At 45.1% G+C, this 24,135-nt stretch overlaps 1 protein-coding gene across 1 annotated transcript in view; it reads right to left on the bottom strand.

Annotated features, from left to right (window-relative positions):
• RAB2A (RAB2A, member RAS oncogene family) overlaps window positions 1-24,135 on the bottom strand; it is a 156,958-nt gene that overhangs the window by 62,252 nt on the left and 70,571 nt on the right. The window contains exon 4 of the mRNA XM_077492754.1: window positions 1,312-1,394. Within this exon, the coding sequence (XP_077348880.1) occupies window positions 1,312-1,394 (83 nt within the window). The remainder of the gene's footprint in view (window positions 1-1,311; window positions 1,395-24,135) is intronic.

Here is a 24,135-nt window from a genome sequence, read left to right as displayed (position 1 = left end):
GTTTTGGCTATGAATTTGTTCAACTTGATAAACCTGAAGGCCAAAATATCCACATCCATTATTCCCCACCTCTGACAGGGATTTTGAAAAATCTTAGAGTGCAGATACCACTCACACAGGTCTAAGCAATGTAAATTTTCCACTGAAAGGATGTGGATGGCCGAGGGAACTGGAATGCGAGTTTCCACCCAGGAGTGTCTCAGACCAGTTTCTTTTTAGCGCACTTGACTTTCAGTGCTCCCCTTGATGATTTAATTACGCCACTGGTATGGCTTTGTCTGACTTCTACTCTAGACTGGGTGACTTTGTAGACTCTAGGTCCCCTGGCCAGTTAGGGAACTGTAAACTTGGCATCCATTGCCACCACCTTCCATGTCAGGGAGAGCTTTGGCTGAACGGAAGCATTGGCCTTGTTTCACAGGAGTATGTTGGATTAACGAGGTCTGGAGTGAAACTGGGCAAAGGGAACTGCCTTGAAGGATATCAATAAGCCCAGAATCCTCATGCAAAAGCAAACTAAGAGGGTGTAGCTCCAACCAGAGGATCCGCATGTGGGACCTTAGGGTAGAGATCGTCTCCTGAGGGAGGAAAATTCTGGCATGGGCTTTATTCAAGATGAAACCTAAATTCATCAGAAGGTGTGAGCTGGACAGCAGACTTGGGGAGAATTCCTCAGATTTAGATGTGAAACAACCGACATCCCTCTTGGGAGGCTCCCCTAGATTATAAGGAAGCCTTCTGGGTAGGCTAAATGGATTTAGAGGGCATGCAAGAACAGTAATTTCAATGATGAGCTAACTTTTTTTTCTTTAATGCATGCTGTGAAGAATTGCCTTGAAATACAGCATTGTTCCATTTTCATCCAGCACACAACACAGCACATTGGTGATAAATGAGCCTATTAGAAACAACAGATTTCAGCTGGCCTTGCCTAGGGCCTGTGTTAGGCAATGCAGCTCAACAGATGTAGTGTGAATGGGCCTAAAACCTTATTTAGCTGAACTACTACTAAGCATCTCTGAATCCCATAAAATTTCTACAGTCCAAATCTTTCATCAAAATAACAAAGGATAGCAGCTGTAGAGTTAGGGAATGCGCAAGATGACTGCAACCTGGCATAGTCAAGCCTGCCACAAAGCAATGATGATACCATCTAGCTTTTAGAGGTAGTATTTATTTTGGAGTAATGCACATTTCTACAGAATTGAGGTAATAACCATGTTGGGCATTTCAATTAGAAGTTCAAAGTTGTCAAGGCAGGTAAATTATTATTTCTAAGGCGCTCTCAGAGAAAAAGACTAAAGAACTCACCTTGTGATATCATAGACTAATAATGCACCAGCTGCTCCTCTGTAATATGAACGTGTGATTGAACGAAAAGATTCCTGACCTGCCTAAAAAAACAAAACAAAAACAAAAACCAGGTTAATAAAACGCATGACGGTATAGATTGCTTTCAATAAGATACGATTGTCATACTTCAGATTTTATGTTACTGCATTATTGTAATTTCATTGTAAAATAAATTTCCTAAAGCTAAGCCCCGTTTCCAGATGTAGGACTGCTCTTTCAGCTCAACATGGACCAGGTCTCAGCCCTATAGTGATGGCCAGGAGTAGCTTGGAGATAGAAATAAGACTTCTGGCTCATCAGTAGAAGGGACAGGTACAAATACAGAAAAAGTGCAGTTATACTTTTAAATACTATTAAAAAAAAAAAAAAAACACACTCTTGGCTGTCATTTAACCACTTCACCCCCAAACACCTGTGCATCCCCTATGGACCAGAGTAGTGTTTACATTTCTGCTAAAGACCTGTTTATTCGACATTAAAGTGGTTGAAAACCCTTATATAATGTATAACCAGTGAAGTGACTGGCCTCAGGTGATACACAGATTAAACAAATATTCCTAGATAAGTTGTAGCTGCTAGTCTGCAGCAATCTGCCCTCTCTCAGCAGCACAAAGCAGGGGGCATGGATCTGAATTCACATACTTCACATCTAAGGGTGACGATCTGAGCCCCGATTGGAGAGAAGGGACACACTCCCTTCTCATTCTTCCCACGGAACAGGCACAGCTATGGCTGTCAATCACAGGCTTTGTGCTGGAGCTCTACTCCCCCTCACCTTTTTTTCTTTTGGTTTTAGAAGTGACTCGTGCAGGTAACAGAGGAATGAGGCAGTGGAGAGGGTTTTGGATAGAGGCAAGTGCACAGTAAAGAATGATGTTTTGTTTAGATTTCATGTCTCAAGTTATCACTTTAACTTGGTCATTCCTTAGTAATACTAAAATGGTAAAGTTTTTTTTTTAAAATAACAAAACACATCATACTTACCTGCTCTGTGCAGCGGTTTTGCAGAGAGCATCCCTGATTCGCTTCTCAAGTACCCTTGCTGGCGCTCCTGGCTCCTCCCCCCTGTTGAATGCCTCGCTGTGTGAGTGTCCATAAGACATACAGATTATGGCTCAGTTCTGCCCCCAACCCCTCCTTCACTGGCAAAGAATGCATTAAGGTAAAAACATACAGCTTCAGCATTCAGCCTGCTGTTGGCCAAATTTCGCACAGCTGGTCCAGGCTGGGGAAAGATTGCGACCATATGGCAGTCTCAATTAATTTTAATTTTAATTGGATAGCCATTACATTCATATACCCTTTATATGATTTTTCAGTGGCCACCTACCTTTGACTGTGCTATACTTACCTGTGAGGTATGATACTGGAATGCAATATCTTATACGTGGAAATGTATTATTGTTGGATAAGCTAATAATAATTATACATACATCCTTACTGCTTTTAATCACAGAGCTCTGCCTCCCTGACTTCAGCAGTACTGGGTGTTGATCCTCTTCCGGCTTTTTAGGCCACTTTTCAACAAATAATTTTATGCTTAAAGTGGTTGTAAACCCTTACAAACCACTTTGACCTACAAGTAAGCCTAGATTAAGGCTTACCTGTAGGTCAAAGAAATATGTAGGTTTAGGAGATATTTGCCAAAATTACAGGCGCATGCGCCGTAGACAGCGGCGCGCAAGCGCAGAGAGAGGAGAGAGGAGAGAGGAGAGAGAGAGGAGAGAGGAGGAGAGAGAGGAGAGAGGAGGAGAGAGAGAGAGAGAGAGAGAGAGAGAGAGAGAGAGAGAGAGATCTAAAAACATGTTAGTACGTACCCCCGAAGGAGATGAAAAACTCTGAAACGTGGGGGCGTGGCGACCGCGCAACGTGATGGCCGCTTGTTGAAAGAGCTCCGCTCAATGCTCAGGGAACTCTAGCCCTCAAGCCCGCTACTCGCATCCCACGGCCGGCACATCAAACACCAGCGACGCGGGAGACTCCCGCCGACCTAGCGAACATGCGGAGGAGAACACAGCACCCGGCCAACACCATGAAATTACCGGATTTCTTTCTGGCGGTAGGCCGCGGGCCACAGAAAGATGGCGGAGGAGGCCGACACGCAGGGAGACGCTCTCACCATCTATCGTCACCTAAGACGAAACCCGGAGCGGAACACGCGGTGGAGATGGACGCGGAAACAGGTACACAATCCTCGGATTCGGACTCTCCGAACGTTTCCCCATCGTCACGAAGCCCTGTCAAGTCTAAGCCTAGACTTGACACTGCACGAGCGTCTAACCGAACGGATTTAGAAGCGACCGATTCGACTGGCGGAGGTACGACCATACAACCGCACGTGGATCCGTTCGCACAGTTCCCGACTACTGGTCAGCCTATCTCTGACACCACACTTAAAGAACTGTTAATGTTACTGAGGTCATCCCTACAATCCGACATGGCAGCCTGCTTAAATCAATGCAGAGCTGAGATTAATGACTTGGGGGGGGAAGAGTGCACCAAGTGGAAACCAGTATGAGCGACGTCACCTCATCTTTTAATGCGTTGGTGGACTCGCACGCAATGCAACAAGAAACTATCGACAAAATGCAACTAAAAATGGCAGATCTTGAGGACCGGTCCCGTAGAAACAATTTAAAGATCCGAGGGGTCCCGGAAACAATCCTAACACAACAACTGCCATCCTACGCCCAGGACCTCTTCCAAGCAATGGTCCCATCACTGTCTCCGCTGGATCTGACGATTGACCGGATCCACAGGGTCCCCAAACCGTCGTTTTTACCCCAGGAAATACCCCGAGATGTCTTACTCCGACTGCACTTCTATCACACCAAAGAAAAAATCCTGGAGACGCTTAGAAAAGGTGAAAACATCCCGGAGGCGGCCTCCAATCTCCAGATTTTACCAGACCTCTCACAACACACCTTACAACTTCGCCGCAACTTGGCGACAGTTACCAAAGCCATGCGGAACCACAAGATCCTATATAAATGGAAGTACCCCGCCAAACTGCAAGTGACATTCAACGGCTCCACCCATCTCATCCAATCACTAGAGGAAGGGCTGCACCTCTTGAGAACCTGGCAGATCCTACCGCCAGACCTTCATCTGGACCTATCTCAGTCGTCCACCAGACCGCCGACCAAACTGCATCCCGATTGGCAAGTAAAACAAAATCGTAGATCCAGAGCTCTTCACACTTGAGTTCTTACAGCATGGTCATCCTCTCCATAGCTTCCAAATAAGTTCCCTGAGCATTCCTGGTACATGTTATCGTACCGTAAACCCCCACCCTGGGCATTCATATTGCCTGACCCGTATGGGTCTTGTTTCTTACCCCAGTTCTCCTGTTTTCATTTTTTTTCTTTTTTTCTTTTCTTCATTGTTCCGACTGTGTTCCTTTCATGTTCTTTTTGGCGCTTATACATGTCATGGTACTGGCATACGAATATGACCAACATTCTGATATCCCTAAGAATCCTATTTAACCACGGTTCATTGTATCCCTACCTGCTATACTTCGATCCTCATGGACACAACCTGCGTAAATACGAGACCTCTCGAAACAGATGCTGCACAATAATTGTTATAGTTCTACCTCGCAATTTGGGCCCAAGATACTACACCTATACAAAACACGATATGTCCTGGACCGTAAACCACTTCTTACGTAACTACGAGATTATATATCGCTCTTTAATTTGAACCCATGAATATCAATATTTTATCGCTTAACGCGCGCGGACTTAACCATCCTGCTAAAAGACGATCCCTCTGGACTGAAGCAATCAAGCAGAAAGCTGACATCCTGGCAGTGCAAGAAACCCACTTCCACAAACTGTTCACGCCGCTTTGCACACACCAGAACTTTCCGTCCATCTTCCGCTCCTCCATAGCGGAAAAGAAAAGGGGAGTCATGATAGCCGTGAAAGATTCAGTGAACTTTGACCTTAAAGATTCCTTTATCGATCCCGATGGCAGGTTCATTATATTGGTTTGTAATGTCAATAAGATCCCTATTACTTTAGCTTGCATATATGCTCCCAACTCGCACCAACTGAGGTTCCTTAAGAAAGTTGTTAAGCGGATGGAGTCGATGCGAGTTGGCAGTTTACTGATTTGTGGGGACTTTAATATGATTCTCGATAAAGATTTAGATACCTCATCTGGAGTCAGGAACCACTTTCCCAAATTCCGCGAACTCCTACTACAGGAAGGACTATATGATGCCTGGCGTTGCCTTAATGCAAACGAGAGATCGTATACATACTATTCACCAAGATTCAATTCCTACTCCAGATTAGATATGTTTATTACTGATGGGGAGTTGCTCCACAGGGTCACAAAATCTTCTATTCTAGATATCACTTGGTCAGACCATGCCCCTGTGTTGATTTGCATTGCAGGGACCAGATCCCAAGTTCCGTCTCGTATTTGGAGGAATAATGAGTCGATATTGCAGGACCCAAAACTCCAATTAGAAATTTCCCAACATTTGGAAGAGTACTTTAGATTTAATGACCCTGAGTATACTAGTCCCTTCACCAACTGGAATGCCCATAAGGCTTTTATAAGAGGAGTCCTGATAAAACTCAATTCCAAAATTCTTAAATCTCGATCTGCTACACTAAACGATCTATTAAATGAACTCCGCTCTTTAGAACAAACAAATCAATCTAACCCTTCCCCAGACCTAGCCGATAAACTATTTCATGTGAGATACAAAATAAGGGAATGGTACTGTGCTCAACACGAACAAGCCATGAAAAGACTCAAAATAAACTATTATGGGAATTACAATAGAGCGGGGAAGCTTCTGGCCAACCGGTTAAAGGATAAACGCTTCAAAACCTCGATCCCATACCTGCTCCACCCCACGACCTCGGCAAAGATAGAACATCCTCAGGCAATTGCGGATGCATTTGCAGATTATTATGCTTCCCTTTATAACTTACACCTGGACCCAAACACGAATACACCTACAAAAGAGAGTATAGATTCCTTCTTAGCCAAAATCCGACTACCCTCATTATCACAAACACAACTCCAGGAGTTGGAAACCCCATTCACCCCAACGGAAGTAGAGAAAGCAATTCGATCACTGCCTCTGGGAAAATCCCCAGGCCCAGATGGCCTCTCCAATGCCTACTATAAACATTTCAGTACCATACTATCTCCACACTTAATATCCATATTCAATATAGCTAGGAAAACCGGATCTTTCCCTATTGAAATGCTAAAGGCCTATGTCATTACATTACCCAAACCAGGGAAACCCTCAGATACCCCTGCCAACTTCCGCCCTATTTCTCTTCTCAACGGAGACGTTAAATTATATGCGAAAGTGATAGCAAACAGAATTTACGATATTATGCCTACCTTGGTGGGTCCGGACCAAACCGGATTCATGAAGGGGAGGCAAGCCTCAGACGCTACACGACGTCTATTGAATATCATCCACCAAGCTAGAGCTCGGGGAACGCCTTCTCTGCTTCTTTCAATAGATGCAGAGAAGGCGTTCGATAGGGTCCAATGGGAATATATGGAAGCGACTCTACGTAAATTTGGCTTTCAAAATGAAGCCTTGTCAGCCATTTTAGCGCTCTACTCCAATCCCTCTGCCCAAGTCTTTACCATGGGGCTCTTGTCCAAATCCTTCAACATATCGAATGGTACCCGTCAGGGGTGCCCTTTATCACCGCTAATTTTTAATCTGATGATAGAACCCCTGGCGGAGGCCATCCGAACCCACCCACAAATTTCAGGACTAAAAACTAAACGAAGGGAACACATAGTGAACTTATTCGCAGATGATATCATCTTGTTTTTATCGAATCCAGTAGTATCCCTCCCGTTTACACATGCTATCTTAGAAGCTTTTGGACAGATATCCTTTTACAAGGTAAATTTTACCAAATCCCTTATACTAGATCTAGGTCTAAACCCTCACACGAGCTCTCATCTGAAAAAAATGTACCCCTATATATGGACTTCTACGCAGATCCCCTACCTTGGTATCCTATTAACAGCAAATCTACCCCAGTTAGCAGATGTCAATATGAAATCTCTTTTACAAGACGTTAAATTAACCCTTTCCAAAATTTCACGCACTGAATTGTCATGGGCAGGTAGAATAGCATCATATAAAATGTTAATTCTGCCAAAAATTCTCTACATATTTAGAACTCTCCCAATACCATATAAAGCCTCACATTTCCATGAATTAACAAAACTACTTAAACAGTACATCTGGCAAGGCAAGAGAGCCAGATGCCCAATCCACAAACTTATAAAACATAGGAAAGCTGGAGGCATGGGCCTCCCTGACATTAAAGATTACTATTGGGCGGCTATATTAGCACAGGCGAAACTTTGGTTCCTCCCCAACCCTGAACAACTATGGGTAGACATTGAGGCGTCTATTACAAACACCCACCCTATTAGTCTCCTTCTTCTAGCAGACACTTGGAAACTCAGACCCTTGACACATTTCTCTCCTCCTATCATAGCGACCATAACAGCCTGGAGACATCTCTGTCAACAGCAACTGATGGGGAAGCCTTCCACTAATGTTAGACTCCCGATTCAAACTAACTATACTACTACCGTACAGTAACATCGCCACGTGGGAAAACTCCGGAATAGCATGGGTAGATGAGCTATACAACCAGGGAACACTAAAATCATTTGAATCCTTGAGAATCGACTTCAAACTGCCCCAAACCGGCAAATTTCTATACAACCAGGTATCATCATTCCTATCGAGATCCCCACCACCAACCATTGAAATTCAAACACTTATATGGCAATATTATGTTTCTCATAACTCCAGAGATAGAGGTATATCCCTTCTATATAACACTTTACAACACAAACAACTTCTAACGAAATCTCCCTCTATACTTACTTGGGAGAACGACTTACACCAGAGCTATGACATTAGCCAATGGAGCTCTGCCCTCAGATATAACTATAAGGCCTCACGCTGTGTTAGCCATTGGGAACTCACACAGAAGATCTTACATAAATGGTATAGAACCCCCCACCAATTAGCCAGAATGTTCTCAACTCACTCGTCTCTATGTTGGAGAGACTGCGGCAACGTAGGCACCATACTACATATATTTTGGCACTGCAAAAACGTCTCTAGTTACTGGAGGAAATTATTTAGTATACTTGCGGAAATTACAGGGGTACTACAGCCCCCTAACCCGGCTTTAGCAATTCTCCATATAGGTATTGATAATTACCCACCCGAGTTCCGCATAGTAGTGACACACTTCCTTATCACGGCCAAGTTGGTTAAAGCCCGACATTGGAAAAGTGTACTATCCCCAAATCCATCAGAAGTCCTAGTTCAAATAAATTTAAACTATCATTATGAACGATTACTAGCTCTCAGGACATCTTGTGGCAAAAAATTTGATTTACAGTGGAAATGTTGGACAGAGTGGTATAAGAAATAATCACTACTTTAAGTAGCAGCAAGATACCTTGAACAGATCCCAAATCGAACGTCCACCACTCCACGACCCATTTAATGTCATTTAACTCTACTCTGGGTGGCCCCTCTGTCACAGCGTGATCCCAATTTGGGGTGCAGAGTGAGCCACACAGAGGTCCGAGTAATCCAAGAGATGCTGACCGAATAGAATTCCAGGTTGATCCTTAAATGTGACTGTTCGAGTTCATACTTATGGATTCATGAGAAAAGCCAGTAGACAGAAAATGTGCTGTTACTTGTAAGCGAATTTCTATAATGTTCTATAATAGTTGGTGATCTCCTTGAATTACATTGGTCTGATTATTCCTTTTATTTTTCTCTCTTTGTTTTTCCTTTTCTTTTGATTGATCTTTCTAGATTGATTTCTTTGATTTACTTCGATTAGTACTAGTTATCGATATGTAATAACAACCACAGATCACTGTCATTTATAATGGTTTATTTTTCTTTTATTGTTTCTTTGTATCACATGGAAATCAAAAACTTAATAAAAATGATTTAAAAAAAAAAAAAAAAAAAAAAAAACTCTGAAACGTGTTGGGTGAATCATAAGACAACAGTATCAATCAGTGTGGTACAAGTCTGGACTGGCACCCGTTTCAGCCTCTCAGCAAGCCCAGCACTTTGGGTTTTACAAGAATGGGGTTATGTATTGTGCTAGTTTGCATTAAAGAAAAAAAAATGTATTTTTTTTCCCCCAAAAGAAATTGCAGTTGAATAACAGCTGCGCAAATAACATGCGACATAAAAGATTGCAACACCCTCCAATTTATATATTATGTTTGAGGGGGGACCCAGTGTTTGAGGCCAGAACAGATAGTCACCACTGAGTGGAAACTGCTACCTGAAAGAATGACAGATTTTAGTCACCAATGCTGAGGGCAACCAATTGTGCACAAGAAAACCGGTGTAATTATCTAAAACAGGAGGGAAAAAAAAAATTCTGACAAATGGCTAAGGCAGCCTATAAAACCAAATTATTTTTTGGGGCAACGGCCGAAGCCTAGGATACCCAACCTTGACTGCAGCAAAACTGAAGGGCAGACACACAAAGTATGGCCAAACTAAAAATGTAACATTTATCAACCCAGGAGCTCTGGAAGAGATTCTCTTGATTAGTACATGGATACGGGAGTGTGATGTCATCTACACCACCTATAAAAATGAGAATGCAGCTAAGGGGGCAAACGCAGACTGGAGTACAGGTACATAAGGAACAGAAAGATAGAGACTTCCCAACTCAAACCAAATAGGGTGTCAAGAGAGTTGTAGCCACAATATAGCTTGACTGACCAAATATTAAATATTTGATTATAGGAATTATTAACCTGAGCCATTTAAAAGGCATGGTAATTGAGCCAGGAAAGGGAGTCTGTACCAGCAGTAGGAAAAATTTGCCTAAAAGAGGGTAAAAAGGGATCCAACTTCTAGCAGGTACATCTCACATAGGTTTCTGGACTTACATTATCCGGAATGGTATTGGCCTAATGGGTTTGCGGGTCAGGTCTCCCCTACATGTTTCGCTAAGACATTGGCTTCTTCAGGGAAATGAGACGTGACCAATGTAATGGATATAGCTCCTAATGTACCCAGCTGGCGAGGTCGGCACGAGGTCCACCCCAAGGACGACGAGCCACCACCACTATAGTGTGGCTGCAGGGGGCAAGAGGGGACCAGTAAAAACAAAATTGAATATAAAAAAGGTTTAAAGCAGGGCGCCGAGATGGCCAAAGATATCCAATCAATCAAGGAAAAAACTATTTTATTGCTTATGACTGAGATAGGGCAGCCATTATAGGTAATGAACATTCCTGGGTTTTAAGAAACAACTCTGATATGTAGAAAGTAGTGCATATAATAGAGTGCCTAAGCAGGAAGCCAAGCGCTCCCCAGGGAGGTCCAGCCACAAAAATCCTTACGTAAAAGGCTCAAGAATAACAGCGCCCCTGTAGAACCAGCAGGTTTTACAGGGGCGCTGTTATTCTTGAGCCTTTTACTCAAGGTTATGGCAATAGTTATGTTCCTTTTGGGATAAATGTTTAACATAAAATAAATAAAAAGCTGACACCAAAAGCACCCCTGTCAATGGTAAATGGTTTGTCTCATCACTAGCTGCTACATCTGCAGGCAAGCTTGTTGTGACAAAGAACATACTTACCGGCCAAGGTGCAAATAAAGAAAAAAGAATGCCTAAGAAAGATGCTATTACAGCTATCACATCTATAAATTGGTGAGCTGCAGTAGAATATATGATTGCCACATTTTACGACTGATAGATACCGTCAGTATGTTACCCCAAGCTAAATCTCTCAACTAATGATGTTGCATTGTCCCCTCCATCATCGGGGGTGGGCGTGGCTTCACCCCTGACCTTTAAACCTCTGCCGAGTACCCCTCCTCCCTCTCTTCCCCCCCCCCCCCAAAACTCTTCCTATACTCTCTCCCCTTCTACATCTATAACTCTTTCGGGCAGGCATCTCTCTTTCAATGCCTGATACACCCTGTTAGGACTCAATACATCCTACTCCTAGACCAGGGGAAAACTCGATAATACCCTCCACTTTCCTGATTCAGGTTAGGGGGAAACTAGGGGGGAGGTGAAAAGTGAAAGTGTCCCTCCACCCAAGAAGCTACTCTCGCTTCCATACATTGTCCCCGGTCACACCCCTTCCTAATAGGGTGAACCCTCAGACTATCTCCTCTAAATGATATGGTTGTCAAATTCTGACTGTAAGAGGTGTTATTACAAATGTATTCCTCTTTTTGTCTAACTCTGTTTTGCTAAAAAAAAAATCTTTATGGGGAAAAATAATGAATTTGTTTGCTTTTGGGGTTTAATCCCCCTTTAAGTGAACAGTCTCCTTGCTATTTTACTCAGAATGAAAGTTTTTACAAAACACTGGCTTTTTTAAAACTAGAATTTTTATAACAGCTTACCTGTAAAATCCTTTTCTTTGAAGTACATCACGGGACACAGAACCATAGTAGTTACTATGTGGGTTATAGGATAGGTGATGGACACTGGCACACCCTAAAACAGGAATTCCACTCCCTATATCAGGGGTTGACAAATTTGCTTTGAATTTAGGAGCCAGTTAAAGTTAAGAGCCAGTTTTTTTTTTTTTTTGAGTTTTAGAGTGGTATGGATTGTCAGCTCCCGGGGTAAGGCCACTCATTTTCACCCCCTATCCCTAACTCACAATGGAGCACCCAGTCAATAACTCCAATGAAACGCTGTTACATCAGGGTTATGGGCTGACCAGAAAGAGTAAGGCTGGCGCTGGCAGGCACGTGGAACTGCCAGATGACACTGGTTGGCGCTGGCAGGCACGTGGAACTGCCAGATGACACTGGTTGACGCTGGCAGGCACGTGGAACTGCCAGATGACACTGGTTGACGCTGGCAGGCACATGGAACTGCCAGATGACACTGGTTGGCGCTGGCAGGCACATGGAACTGCCAGATGACACTGGTTGGCGCTGGCAGGCACGTGGCACTGATTGCCAGTGGCACTGATAGGTGGCATTGGTTTGGTGGTGGCATGTGGCCCTGGTTGGCACTGATTGGCGGTGGCATTGGTTTGGTGGTGGCATGTGGCCCTAGTTGGCACTGATTGGCGGCGGCCCTAGTTGGCACTGATTGGCGGCGGCCCTAGTTGGCACTGATTGGCGGCGGCCCTAGTTGGCAGATTGGCGGCGGCCCTAGTTGGCAGATTGGCGGCGGCCCTAGTTGGCAGATTGGCGGCGGCCCTAGTTGGCACTGGCTGGCGGTGGCACTGATTGGCGGTGGCACTGGTTGCCACTGGCAGGCACGTGGAACTGCCAGCTGGCATTGGCAGGTGACACTGGTTTGGAACTGGCAGGTGGCACTATTGGCAAATGGCACCGAGTGGCAGATGGCCCTGGTTGGCGGTGGCACTAGTTTTCACTGGCAGGTGGTGGCAGGTGGTTGCAGGTGGTATTGATTGGCGGTGGCACTGGTTGGCACTAGCAGGTGGCACTGGTTGGCGCTGGCAGGTTTCACATGGAGCACTGTTACTGAAATGTAACAGAGGAGCTGTCAGAATTGAGCTTAATGTCGGAATGGGCGGGACCCAGCTGGGGTGGGCAGGGCCCGGCTGTGTGGGCGGGACTCAGCAGCTATCAAACACCAGCCAACGATTGGGCTGCTTAAGAAAAGGGGCGGGCCACATACACGTAGCGGTCCGCCCAGATCCCATTGGCTGGTGTTTGATAGCTGCTGGGTCCCGCCCACCCCGGCCAGGTCCCGCCCACCCCGGCCAGGTCCCGCCCACCCCAACATCAAGCTGACATCTGACAGATCCTCCTCTCTCCGTTGTTTGTCAGTTTCACACACTTAGCGCAGGGCCGCTGAGTGTGGAGGAGGGAGGAGGGAGGAGGACGGCAGTCAGTGTTCATGCGCTGCATGTCTGGGGCATCAATAGTGAGTGGGCTGGTGGCAGCTTAGGTGCCAGGTTGCGATTTCTGGTCGCATTGGCGATCTGGCGCCTGGGGTTTGTCGAGCCCTGCCCTATATAACCCCTCCCACTACTGGGGGTACCTCAGTTTTTGTAGCAAAGCAATACATGTGTATACTAGAAAGAAGGGAGGGACCTCTGTCCCGTGATGTACTTCAAAGAAAAGATTTTACAGGCAAGCTGTTATACAAATCCTATTTTCTTATCACGGGACACAGAGCCATAGTAGTTACTATGTGGGATGTCCCATAGCAATGCCAACTGAAGGGAGGGCAGCACAACAAAAGTAAGGCACCAAGAGACTAGAGGACTTCTACTGCAGCCTGCAGAACACTGCGCCCAAAGGAGTGCGCTTTAATATGAAAAGGTGGAACTTTATTTTTTAAACCATAAGCTTGAACAATCACTTGACAAATCCATTTTGAAATCGTAGATTTCAATGCTGCTTGTCCTCTCTTAGGACCCTCAGGCAAAACAAACAAAACATCTGTTTTACAAACCCGAGCATTCGCCTTCAAGTAGACCTTGACTGCTCTCACCACATCAAGAGAATGTAGAGACTTTTCTTTCGCAGAACAGGGTTCTGGGAAAAAAATGAAGGTAGAATTATATCCTGGTACAAATGAAAACCTGACACTACCTTTGGTAGAAATTTAGGATGAGGAAGGTCCTGCGTATAAGCAACAGAACAGGAGGGAATGCATAAAATCAGTGAAAACCAAGGCATCTGTTCTGCATGCCAGCGGATATTTTGTCCTCTACACAAAGTCATCAATCTTTTTGTTGCACCTGGACACAAACAGATTCATGTCTGAAATTCCCCATCTTTGACATATTGACAGAAAGATGTCAGAGTGAAGAGACCATTCTCCCGGGAGCAACTGCTGGTGGCTCAAGTAGTCCGCCTGCCAATTCTCTATTCCTGGAATGAAGACTGCCGATAGACCAGGTACCGTATATACTCGAGTATAGGCCGACCCGAGTATAAGCCGAGGCCCCCAATTTACCCCCAAAAAACTGGAAAACTTATTGACTCGTGTATAAGCCGAGGGTGAGACATGGCTGTCCATCCCTGTGTGTCCGTCCATCCCTGTGTGTGTGTCCGTCCATCCATCCCTGTGTGTGTGTCCATCCATCCATCCATCCCTGTGTGTGTATCCATCCATCCATCCATCCCTGAGTGTGTGTGTGTGTGTGTGTGTGTGTATCCATCCATCCATCCATCCATCCCTGTGTGTGTGTGTGTGTGTGTGTGTGTGTATCCATCCATCCATCCATCCATCCCTGTGTGTGTGTGTGTGTGTGTATCCATCCATCCGTGTGTGTGTGTGTGTGTGTGTGTGTGTGTGTGTGTGTGTGTGTGTGTGTGTGTGTGTGTCCGTGCAGCCTTGTGTGTGTGTCCAGCCTACCTGTGTCCCAAGCCTCCGTCCCGAGCCGCCGTCGTCCCGAGCCTCCTCCGTCCCGTGCCGTGCCTCCTCCGTCCCGTGCCGTGCCTCCTCCGTCCCGTGTCTCCTCCGTCCCGTGCCGTGCCGTGCCTCCTCCGTCCCGTGCCTCCTCCGTCCCGTGCCGATGGATCGCCGCTCTTCTCGGCGGCCATTCTACAATTCAAAATTCCGCCTCCGCCTGTGATAGGCGGAACACTCAATTTCCCAGCAGCCTGTGTTCCGCCTATCACGGACATCCTCTCATACTCGTCCGTAGTATGAGAATGAGCGGATGTCCGTGATAGGCGGAACACTGACTGCTGGGAAATTCAGTGTTCCGCCTATCACAGGCGGAGGCGGAGAAGGAGGCGCGGCTTTTGAAAATTAATGTCCGCCGTCTGTCTGCTCGATACGCTGATCGAGCAGTCAGACAGCGGCGACTCGAGTATAAGCCGAGGGGGCACTTTCAGCCTCAAAAAAGAGGCTGAAAATCTCGGCTTATACTCGAGTATATACGGTATATTGTTTTATGCCCAAGTTGGTATACGATTCACATCTCTCTGGGCCACACAACTTCTGGTGCCCCCTTGGCGATTGATATAGGCCACTGCTGTGGCATTGTCGGATTGGATCCTGACAGGATAATTTCGTAGTCTGAGCGTCCAGGCCTTCAGGGCCAGGCGCCCTGCCTGAATCTCTAGAATATTGATGGGCGAGGTCATTATTGATTTGGACCATTTCCCTTCGACAGACGCCATTTCCAGGACTGCTCCCCAGCCCAGAAGGCTGGCATCTGTTATTACCACCTTCAATTAACTGATAGGAAGATTTGCCTTTTTGAAGAGTCTTGGTTATTAACCACCAACTGAGGCTTTGGCGCCCCTTTTGGGAATAAACGTATTGGGAAGTCTAGCGCCTGGACCTTCTTGATCCAAGTCGATCAGACACTGTTTCGCATTAGTCTTGAATGAAACTGAGCATAAGGAACGGCCTCGAATGAAGCCACCATCTTTCCCAACAATCTCTTGCAAAGTCGAATAGAAGGATTCTTCTTTGCTTTGACCACCTGAATCAGTTCACTTATGAAACTGATATTTGCCTGGGGTAAGAACACCTTCTGAGCTGTATCTATGATCAGATCCAAGTACTCCAATCTTTTTGATGGTTTTAAGGAAGATTTCTCTAGGTTGAGAATCCAACCTAGGTATTTCCAGGTAGCGGACTGTAGTGACCAAACTTTGGTCTAAGCGGGCTATGGACTGGTCTATCAAGAGTAGATTGTCTAAGTAAGCTAGAATCGTTATACCTTGAGCCCTTAATCTGGCTAAAGGGGGAGCCAAGACTTTTGTAAACACCCGAGGTGCAGTGGCTAGACCGAACGGCAGAGCTACAAACTGAAAATTAAGATTTTCCATCTCGAATCGTAGATATTTCTGGTGAGTGGGAAAAATAGGTACATGGAGGTAAGCATCCTTGATGTCGATTGACGCTAGCAGTTCACCTTGTAGAATGGAGACTACTGATCGGATTGACTCCATGCGAAAAGAGCGAATATTCAAAAACCAGTTTAGATCTTTGAGATCTAGAATGGGTCTGACATCTCCGTTTGGTTTTGGCACCGTGAAAAGGTTTGAATAAAACCCTAGCCCCTGCTCTTCCATGGGGACCACCAATATCACTTTTTGAGACAAAAGATAGTCCAGAGCTTGAAACTTTTTTTTGGACCCCTGGCAATGTTTGATCTGAAAGAAATGAGGAGACGGGAACTCTATGCACATGCACCAGCCCGAGCATAAGTCGTGAGGCCTGGAGAATAGAATCTCTCATAGCGTCTATTATAAAACATAACACCCCTGGTATCCCAGCCAAATCTTGGGCCTGCTGATCAGGAATAATCTTGAGCATCTGTTTAAACTGGTCTCCTAAGGACTGACATACACCGATTGCTGCCAGTGCAGGCTGAACCACTGAATCTGCCAGAATTTTTTTTTTTTTTTTAAATAGGAATTCTTATCCATTGGATCCTTTAGCATTTGAGCACTGTCTACCGGACAAGTCAAATTTTTATTCACAGAGGATATGGCAGCGTCAATTTCTGGCACCCCCCATTATTTATTAAATTCTTCCTCCATAGGATAAAGTGTTAACAACTTTTTTGGAGGATAAAACTTTATCTGGATGCTCCCACTCAAAATATATAAGCTTTTTTATCAATGAATAGGAAAAGTATGAACTTGAAGAGGCTTTAGCGAACCCAAACAAGAAGTTTGTATGTGGGCTCATCGACTGACTCAGCTGATGGCAGCATGAATGTGATGCGGACCAATTCAGTAAGAGATTGTACCATCAATCTTTCAGATTGTGACCTGATCCATTTATATTTGGATCTTCAGGAGAGGAGTCATCAGCCTCTTCCTGGTCCCCTGAGAGCATTTCATCATCTCTTGCCCCCTGTTCCTCAGTTTGAGGGTCCAGTAATATAGACCAGGGCTGCAGTGTTGAAAGCAGTTGCAACACCTAATGGCCCTGATGGCTCACTGACCAGCCACCTCAGAACTTTCAGGGGAGGATGCCATCTTTTTTTAGATGGTTCTAGGCTTTTTTTTGTGGCTGAAGTCCTTCTTAAGCTCTTTTTTGAGGTGTTTTTACCCCCGCTTCCGACCATAGCCCAATGCACAAGGCAGGTGCACTACCAGAACGATCACATCCACTGCTTGAGAAATAGTCCAGCCCTGTCACTGCTATTAATGCTCAGCCTGATGCAAATCGTAAATGTGTCAAAAGGAAAGCTTGTGTCACAAAACCTCTTTAATGCCCCTTCTTGCTCATGTCCCGCCGATAACTTGTAGTCAGCGCAATGGAGTTTTTAAAGCACACTCATGCTGGACATTGGAGGATGCCAATGCTGCGCTAAGCCCCACTCCCTCTGTCGCATTGTGACCCCCCCTCTTTTATTAAAAAAAAAAAAAAAAAAAAAAAGGAGTTCTCCTGCATGAGCGCGGGCCTCCGATCCAATAGGATCGCCTTGTGTAGGAGGGAGGCATGGCGAGAGGGGGGGGACCTGAAAGCTGCTGCTAGGGGTGGTAAAAGAAAAAAACGGCATCACCAATCATTCTTTAGCGCTCTCTAAATGCTCGGCCTCTTGAAGAGGGGAAGAGTTCAGCTCAGGTAGGGGGTGTCTGGTGAAGCAAAATTCCCCTCGCAAACTTACCAGGGTCTGCCTGCTAGCCAAAGGAAAAGAAGTCTGCCGCTTCCTGACACAACGTGATCTCTGAGCAAAGCATGAGAAGGTACAGCCCCCATTGATGACGACACTTTTTACAGGAGACATTTCATAAGAAAATTAAACAATTCCTTAGAAAAACGCCTTTCCTGCAGCAGGGTTTTCTGTGGTAAAACCAACAGACCCAATCTTCACCCTTCACGGTGGGTTCCATTAAACCTTCAGGAACCAGAAACCCTCAAGTAACCCACTCCTGGACCTGTAATAGCACCACGCCAGTAAAACTTTATGGCTTTAAAATACCAAAGTACTGGATTCCGGGGTCCAGCGGTCTCTAAAAAGACGCGTTACAGGCAAAACCTTGTTTCTGTAGACACAAGGCCCGGGTACCATTCAATTCGGCCTAAAAGACACTTTGAATGGATCCAGCTGCAAAGCTAGCCCCAGCAAGGATTGCTCCAGTGGAGCTCAGTAAACCACCTCACCAACACCTTAGACACTGGCGAAAAAAAACTGATGTAGTCCCAGTAGTGGGGGGGGGGGGGGGGGGCTATATAGGGAGTGGACTTCCTGTCTTAGGGTGTGCCATTGTCCATTACCTGAAGGTGGCCTATAACCCACTATGGCTCTGTGTCCCGTGATCTACGATAAGAAAACATTTTTAAACACACATGGTAACCTTGGGATAATCTGTGTTTAGGTACCTTGGGCCTGCTTTATTGGCAATCTGTGGAGCACACGGGCTAAAAAGTTGAAGTATTGCCTACTGAGTGCCAATAATGATTGTAGTAATTCATAGACATCAGAGTTATACTGCAGCCTTCAGGAGGTTTGGATATTGCCAAATCCAGATATTTTCTCTCTTCAAAGACCTTGCAAGTACAGAAAAATGCTGACTTGGCAGAAACATACTCAGCTACCAAGTGTTACTGTGGATTAACACCATACAGCATGTGTGTTGACTCAGTGGTGTCAGCCCTGACCAGCAGTCTCTGGCCAAACTACTCAAACCCATTATCCACAGCACAGAGAGACTAATTCAGGGGTCTCAAACTGGTGGCCCTCCAGATGTTTCGAAACTACAAGTCCCATGAGGCATTGCAAGCATGATGGTTAAAAGCATGACTCCCGCAGGCAGAGGCATGATGGGACTTGTAGTTTTGCAACAGCTGGAGGGCCACCAGTTTGAGACCCCTGGACTAATTGGTGAGAACTGGGAGGACTCCTTGAGAGAGCACAGACACCTGTACAGGACAGCTCTGAACTGCTGACATCAACATGCATTTACACCTATTGAACAGCTATAACAAAAATTCTCTTAACCATATATTTAACCACTTTGAGACTGGATCATTTTGCTGGCTTAAGACCAGACCGCTTTTTGCGATTCGGCACTGCGTCGCTTTGACAATGGCACGGTTGTGCGACGTGGCTCCCAAACAAAATTGATGTCCTTTTTTTCCCCACAAATAGAGCTTTGTTTTGGTGGTATTTGATCACCCCTGCTGTTTTTATTTTTGCACTATAAACAAAAATAGAACAATTTAAAAAAAACAAATTTTTTTTACTTTTTGTTATAATAAATATCCCCCAAAAACATTTTTCCCTCAGTTTAGGCCGATACGTATTCGTCTACATATTTTTGGTAAAAAATAAAATAAAAAATAAAAATCGTAAGCAATTGATTGGTTTGCGCAAAAGTTAAAGCGTTTACAAAATGGGGGATAGTTTTATGGCATTTTTATAAAAATTTTTTTACTAGTAATGGCGGCAATCAGCGATTTTTATTGTGACTGCAACATTATGGCGGACACATCGGACATTTTTGGGACCATTGTCATTTATACAGCAATCACTGCTATACAAATGCACCGATTCCTGTGTAAATGACACTGGCAGTAAAAGGGTTAACCAGTGGGTGGCGGTGTAGGGGTTAAGTGTTCCTAGGGGTGCTGGGCTTTGTTTTAGTGAACACTGATCTCTGCTCCAATGACATGGAGCAGAGATCAGTGTCACTTGTTGCTAGGCAGAATGGGGAGATGCCGTTTACAACGGCATCTCCTCGTTCAGCTGCCCCATGAGACGATCGCAGGTATGCCCCCGGACTCGCGGGGGTCCCGACCAGCATGAGAGCACGCCGCCAGCACCGTGCTCGCTATGGCAGGGCGACATTTAAAACTGGACGTACCTGTATGCCAATATGCCTGCCCGTGCTATTCTGCCGACGTACATCGGCATGCGCCGATCAGGAAGTGGTTATCAGACCAAATGGTAGCAAATAGGAGAATTTCACAGTTATGGTTTACATATGCTTTAAGCATAGGGGGAAGAAATAAAACAGCAGGAGCATATCTGTTTACTGTGTTTCGACGAACATGTTAAAATTTAATGTGGATCAGTCATAGATCATGGACAAAATGTGAAGCACTTGCACCTAAAATTCGGTGTTATGTTTCAGTGACATCCCATAACAGCTTGTCTTTTTCAGTCATGGCGTTAAAGATGCCCAAAGGATATAGCATTATATATCAAAATATAACATACTGTATACCGTTTTAGAACAGTGCAAACAAGCTAATCTTAGAAACAGGTATCTAGCTATAGAGTGCTGTGTTTTTTTGTTTTGTTTTTTTCCTTCTAGGAAGAAGCAACCCTCTAAAAACCTTCCTTGGCAATCCCTGACATCCCAATTTACTGAATGGCTTCACAATACATGAATCATTATTAGAACACAGAAAGGACTCCTAGCAACTGAGCACAGAAGACAGATCTGAAAGGAAGCAAATAACCCAGAGCTGCACATTTGAATTCAATAACCTGCTCCCTGAGGCAGCTGTTGACACTAGAATAAATAAAGCCCATTGTAAATAAATGATGAATGACATCTTTACGCCCACCATCTGCTGGTGTAAAGGTTGTTGGAAGGCCAAGGATGCAGATTTTATCCGTTATATCGGAAGCAGCAGCCAGCCTTTCAGCAGTCCCCAAACCTAATGTTGTCAGTGCTTCCCATTTAATCTCTTTAAGCTAAAAACAGACTGCCAGAATTCAGAGACAGCCCAAATTGTTCCGCTGGTTACTAGTGCACGTCACCTAAATGGGTTTATTGACTCTTCAGTAAAAGAAAAAAATCTTTCAGAAAAGATAAATGAACGCACTGCTATGGGATATGGGATGCTCCTTCCAGATGTTCTTAGAAGCAACCATCCTAATCATGGTAGAAACGCTCACACACTGGGAGAGGTGGACCTTTGACGCAACCAGATTATAAGAAAATGTCATCTTCACAACTGTGGGAATTTACCAGTTTAGGTCAGACCGTGCAACACTCCACCTAACATGTGGTCAGTGCTAAACTCCCTCAGCCTTAACCTCTACTGCTGTATAATTTCAGTGGCTGGATTTTTAAAATGGTGCCCCATGGTACCACATGTGTGGTAGCTCCTATAACTTCAGCCCAACCAAACATTACTCAATGAGCAAGTCCTCAGACTGGGCAACTCCAAAGGTTGAGCTACAAATCTGGACCCGGAGAGGGCTCTGCAGCCAACAGCACACAAAGTTCTGCAAAGGCACAACAACTGACAGCCTAGAGCCCCTTGGTTACATCCAGGAGGCCCACTCACTATGAGAGTCTTCAGACACTGGGTCACCAGAGGCTGTGCCAAGGCTCTGGAATTTTAGAGTGTTTGCATCTACAGTAAACCAACAAAGCACACAAAGATCTGGAAAAATGTTACAATGCAGAACCCATTGCCCAAAAGGTCACATTCCAGGCTGCTCCAGTGGGGTTGGAATAAGGCCTCCAAAACTAATGCAGAGGATACACAGATCTGAATAGCTATTTAGCATAGTTTAAAGTCTTGAAATCAAAGACGAGATCTGTGGTGTATAATTTGAGTGAATAAAATATATTAAGAGCTTGTTTACACAAGATGCAATTGAACTAGATTTTAAATGCACTACAAAACTATATGCAGAAATTAGGAAAAGTAGAGCATGCTGCAGTTTTTTTGCACAGAAATGCCCTGGAACCTATCGCAAATTCATGTAAATGCATAAATGGCTTCAAAAGGATTGCACAGTAAATACATTACAAATGCATGTAAATGAGAAAGCAGAACTGCACACTGAACGCAAAGGATTGTGATGTAGACAAAAGACTAGCAAAAGATATAGTCAGACTAAAGCAGAGCTGAAGGAAAAGTGTCTAAATTCCTAGGATAAAAAACAAAACAAAAATGAGGCTTGGTGGTTAAATGCAGGGCTATACAGCAGCTGGCACTTTTGTGTTTGCTAGCATTCAAAACTTCTAAAGGCAGTAAAACCCAGTCTAAAAAGACTAACTATACTACACAATCTGATTGCACAATCTTTTAGACCTACCATTTAAATCTAGATCGTACCGGAATCAAGAACACAAGTTAAAATATCGGCCACTTTCAGCTAGCTTTCCATCTCTACAGGGATGGCCCCAACCAATTGTCCTCTGGGTCCTGTTCCCTCACAACTACTACGGTCATCACATCTTCAATCTCCCTCTCTCTAGGGGCACCTTCACCTCCCCTCTAAAATATTTGCAGACCACACCCATACTTAAAAAGCCCTCACTGGACACCACCAACCTGAACAACTTAAAGAGGGATTCCAACTACAAAAAAAATATTAAAAGCCAGCAGCTATAAATACTACAGCTGCTGACTTTTAATAAATGGACACTCACCTGTCCCGGGTTCCAGCGATGCCGGCAGCCGAGGCCAATCGATCGCTCGGCTCTCGGCTGCTGCCGTCACCATTCTAGGTGAAGGAATCAGGAAGTGAATCGGCTTCACTTCCCGGTTCCCTACTGCGCATGCGCGAGTCGCGCAGCGCAATAGGAATTGTCCGCGCTGTCTCTGGGACCCGTGTGTGTCCCAGCAGACAGAGCGGCAGGACAGGAAGAGGCATAGACTCCCACAGGAGTCTATGCCCAGAAGTGGGTGTAAATACCTGTCTTTGACAGGTATCTCCACCCCCCTCCCCCCTGAAAGGTGCCAATTGTGACACCGGAGGGGGGGAGGGTTCCGATCAGCGGAAGTTCCACTTTAGGGTGGAACCCCGCTTTAAGACCTAATTTCATTGCTCCCATTCACCTCTAAACTTCTAGAATGCTTAGTCTACAGCTGTCTTGGCTCCTACCTCAGTGAAAATAACAGTCTGGCTTTCGCTCGCAGCACTCCACGGAAACTGCCTTACTAAAACACACCATTTACTAACTGCTAAAACCAACAGCCACTAACTCCATACTCCTACTTGACCTCTCTGCAGCCTTTGATACTGTGGACTACCCGCTCCTTTTTAATAAACTCCATTCCCTTGGCCTCCAAGATTCTGCTCTATCCTGGTTCTCTGCCTACTTATCACAGTGCTCCTTCAGTGTTACCTACAACTCTGTCTCCTCCTCTCCATTGCCCCTTTCTGTGAGGTTCCCCCAAGGCTCTGTTCTTGGATCCCTTCTCTTCTCCATCTACACCTCCTCCCTTGGTCACTTGATAACTGCTCACGGCTTCCAATACTACTTATACGCCAATGACACCCAAATCTGTCTACTCCTCCCCAGTCAATCCATCGTGCCATTTCTTCAGCTGATGTTACCAGCGGCTTCCACGCACATGCATGGGAGTGACGCAACTGGCTCCGGCCAATTACAGCGTCGGAGCCCGCAATACCCAGAAATAAAGCCTGGCGACATGTTGCCAGGCAGAGCAGTGTGCCAGGACCGCTGTGGGGGCTTCGATCTAAGGGGTCTTGCAGGGTTTTTTTGGTGGGTTTACAATCACTGTAGTATACAAGCACAATTATGACATGCGTTAGTAAAACTGTACATATCAGTTAGAGTGTGTATCATACCTTGGGTTTTTAACAGGACAGACCCCTCTCTCTTCCTCACACGGGCTCAAAATTGTAAAAAGTAAAACTTTTTTTTTTTATGTAGCTGTATATTTGTTACTACATAACCTTCCACCAATGAACAAGCCGGACGATTGCAGCTATGCCACGTGTATGTTAGTTGTTGTATGTACCCGTATAATACAGCCCAAAATAGTGCGCATTTTGTGTTTTTTCTTATCCTACCTAAAAACACACTGACGCTAACAGACACAAACTAGAAAC

Source organism: Lithobates pipiens, unplaced genomic scaffold (assembly GCF_037356315.1).
Source record: "Lithobates pipiens isolate NorthernLeopardFrog02 unplaced genomic scaffold, aLitPip1_a1.2 Scaffold_19, whole genome shotgun sequence".
NCBI classification, from domain to species: Eukaryota; Metazoa; Chordata; class Amphibia; order Anura; family Ranidae; genus Lithobates; species Lithobates pipiens.
Note: the sequence above shows the minus strand (reverse complement) of the source record. Positions and strands in the feature narration are given on the sequence as shown.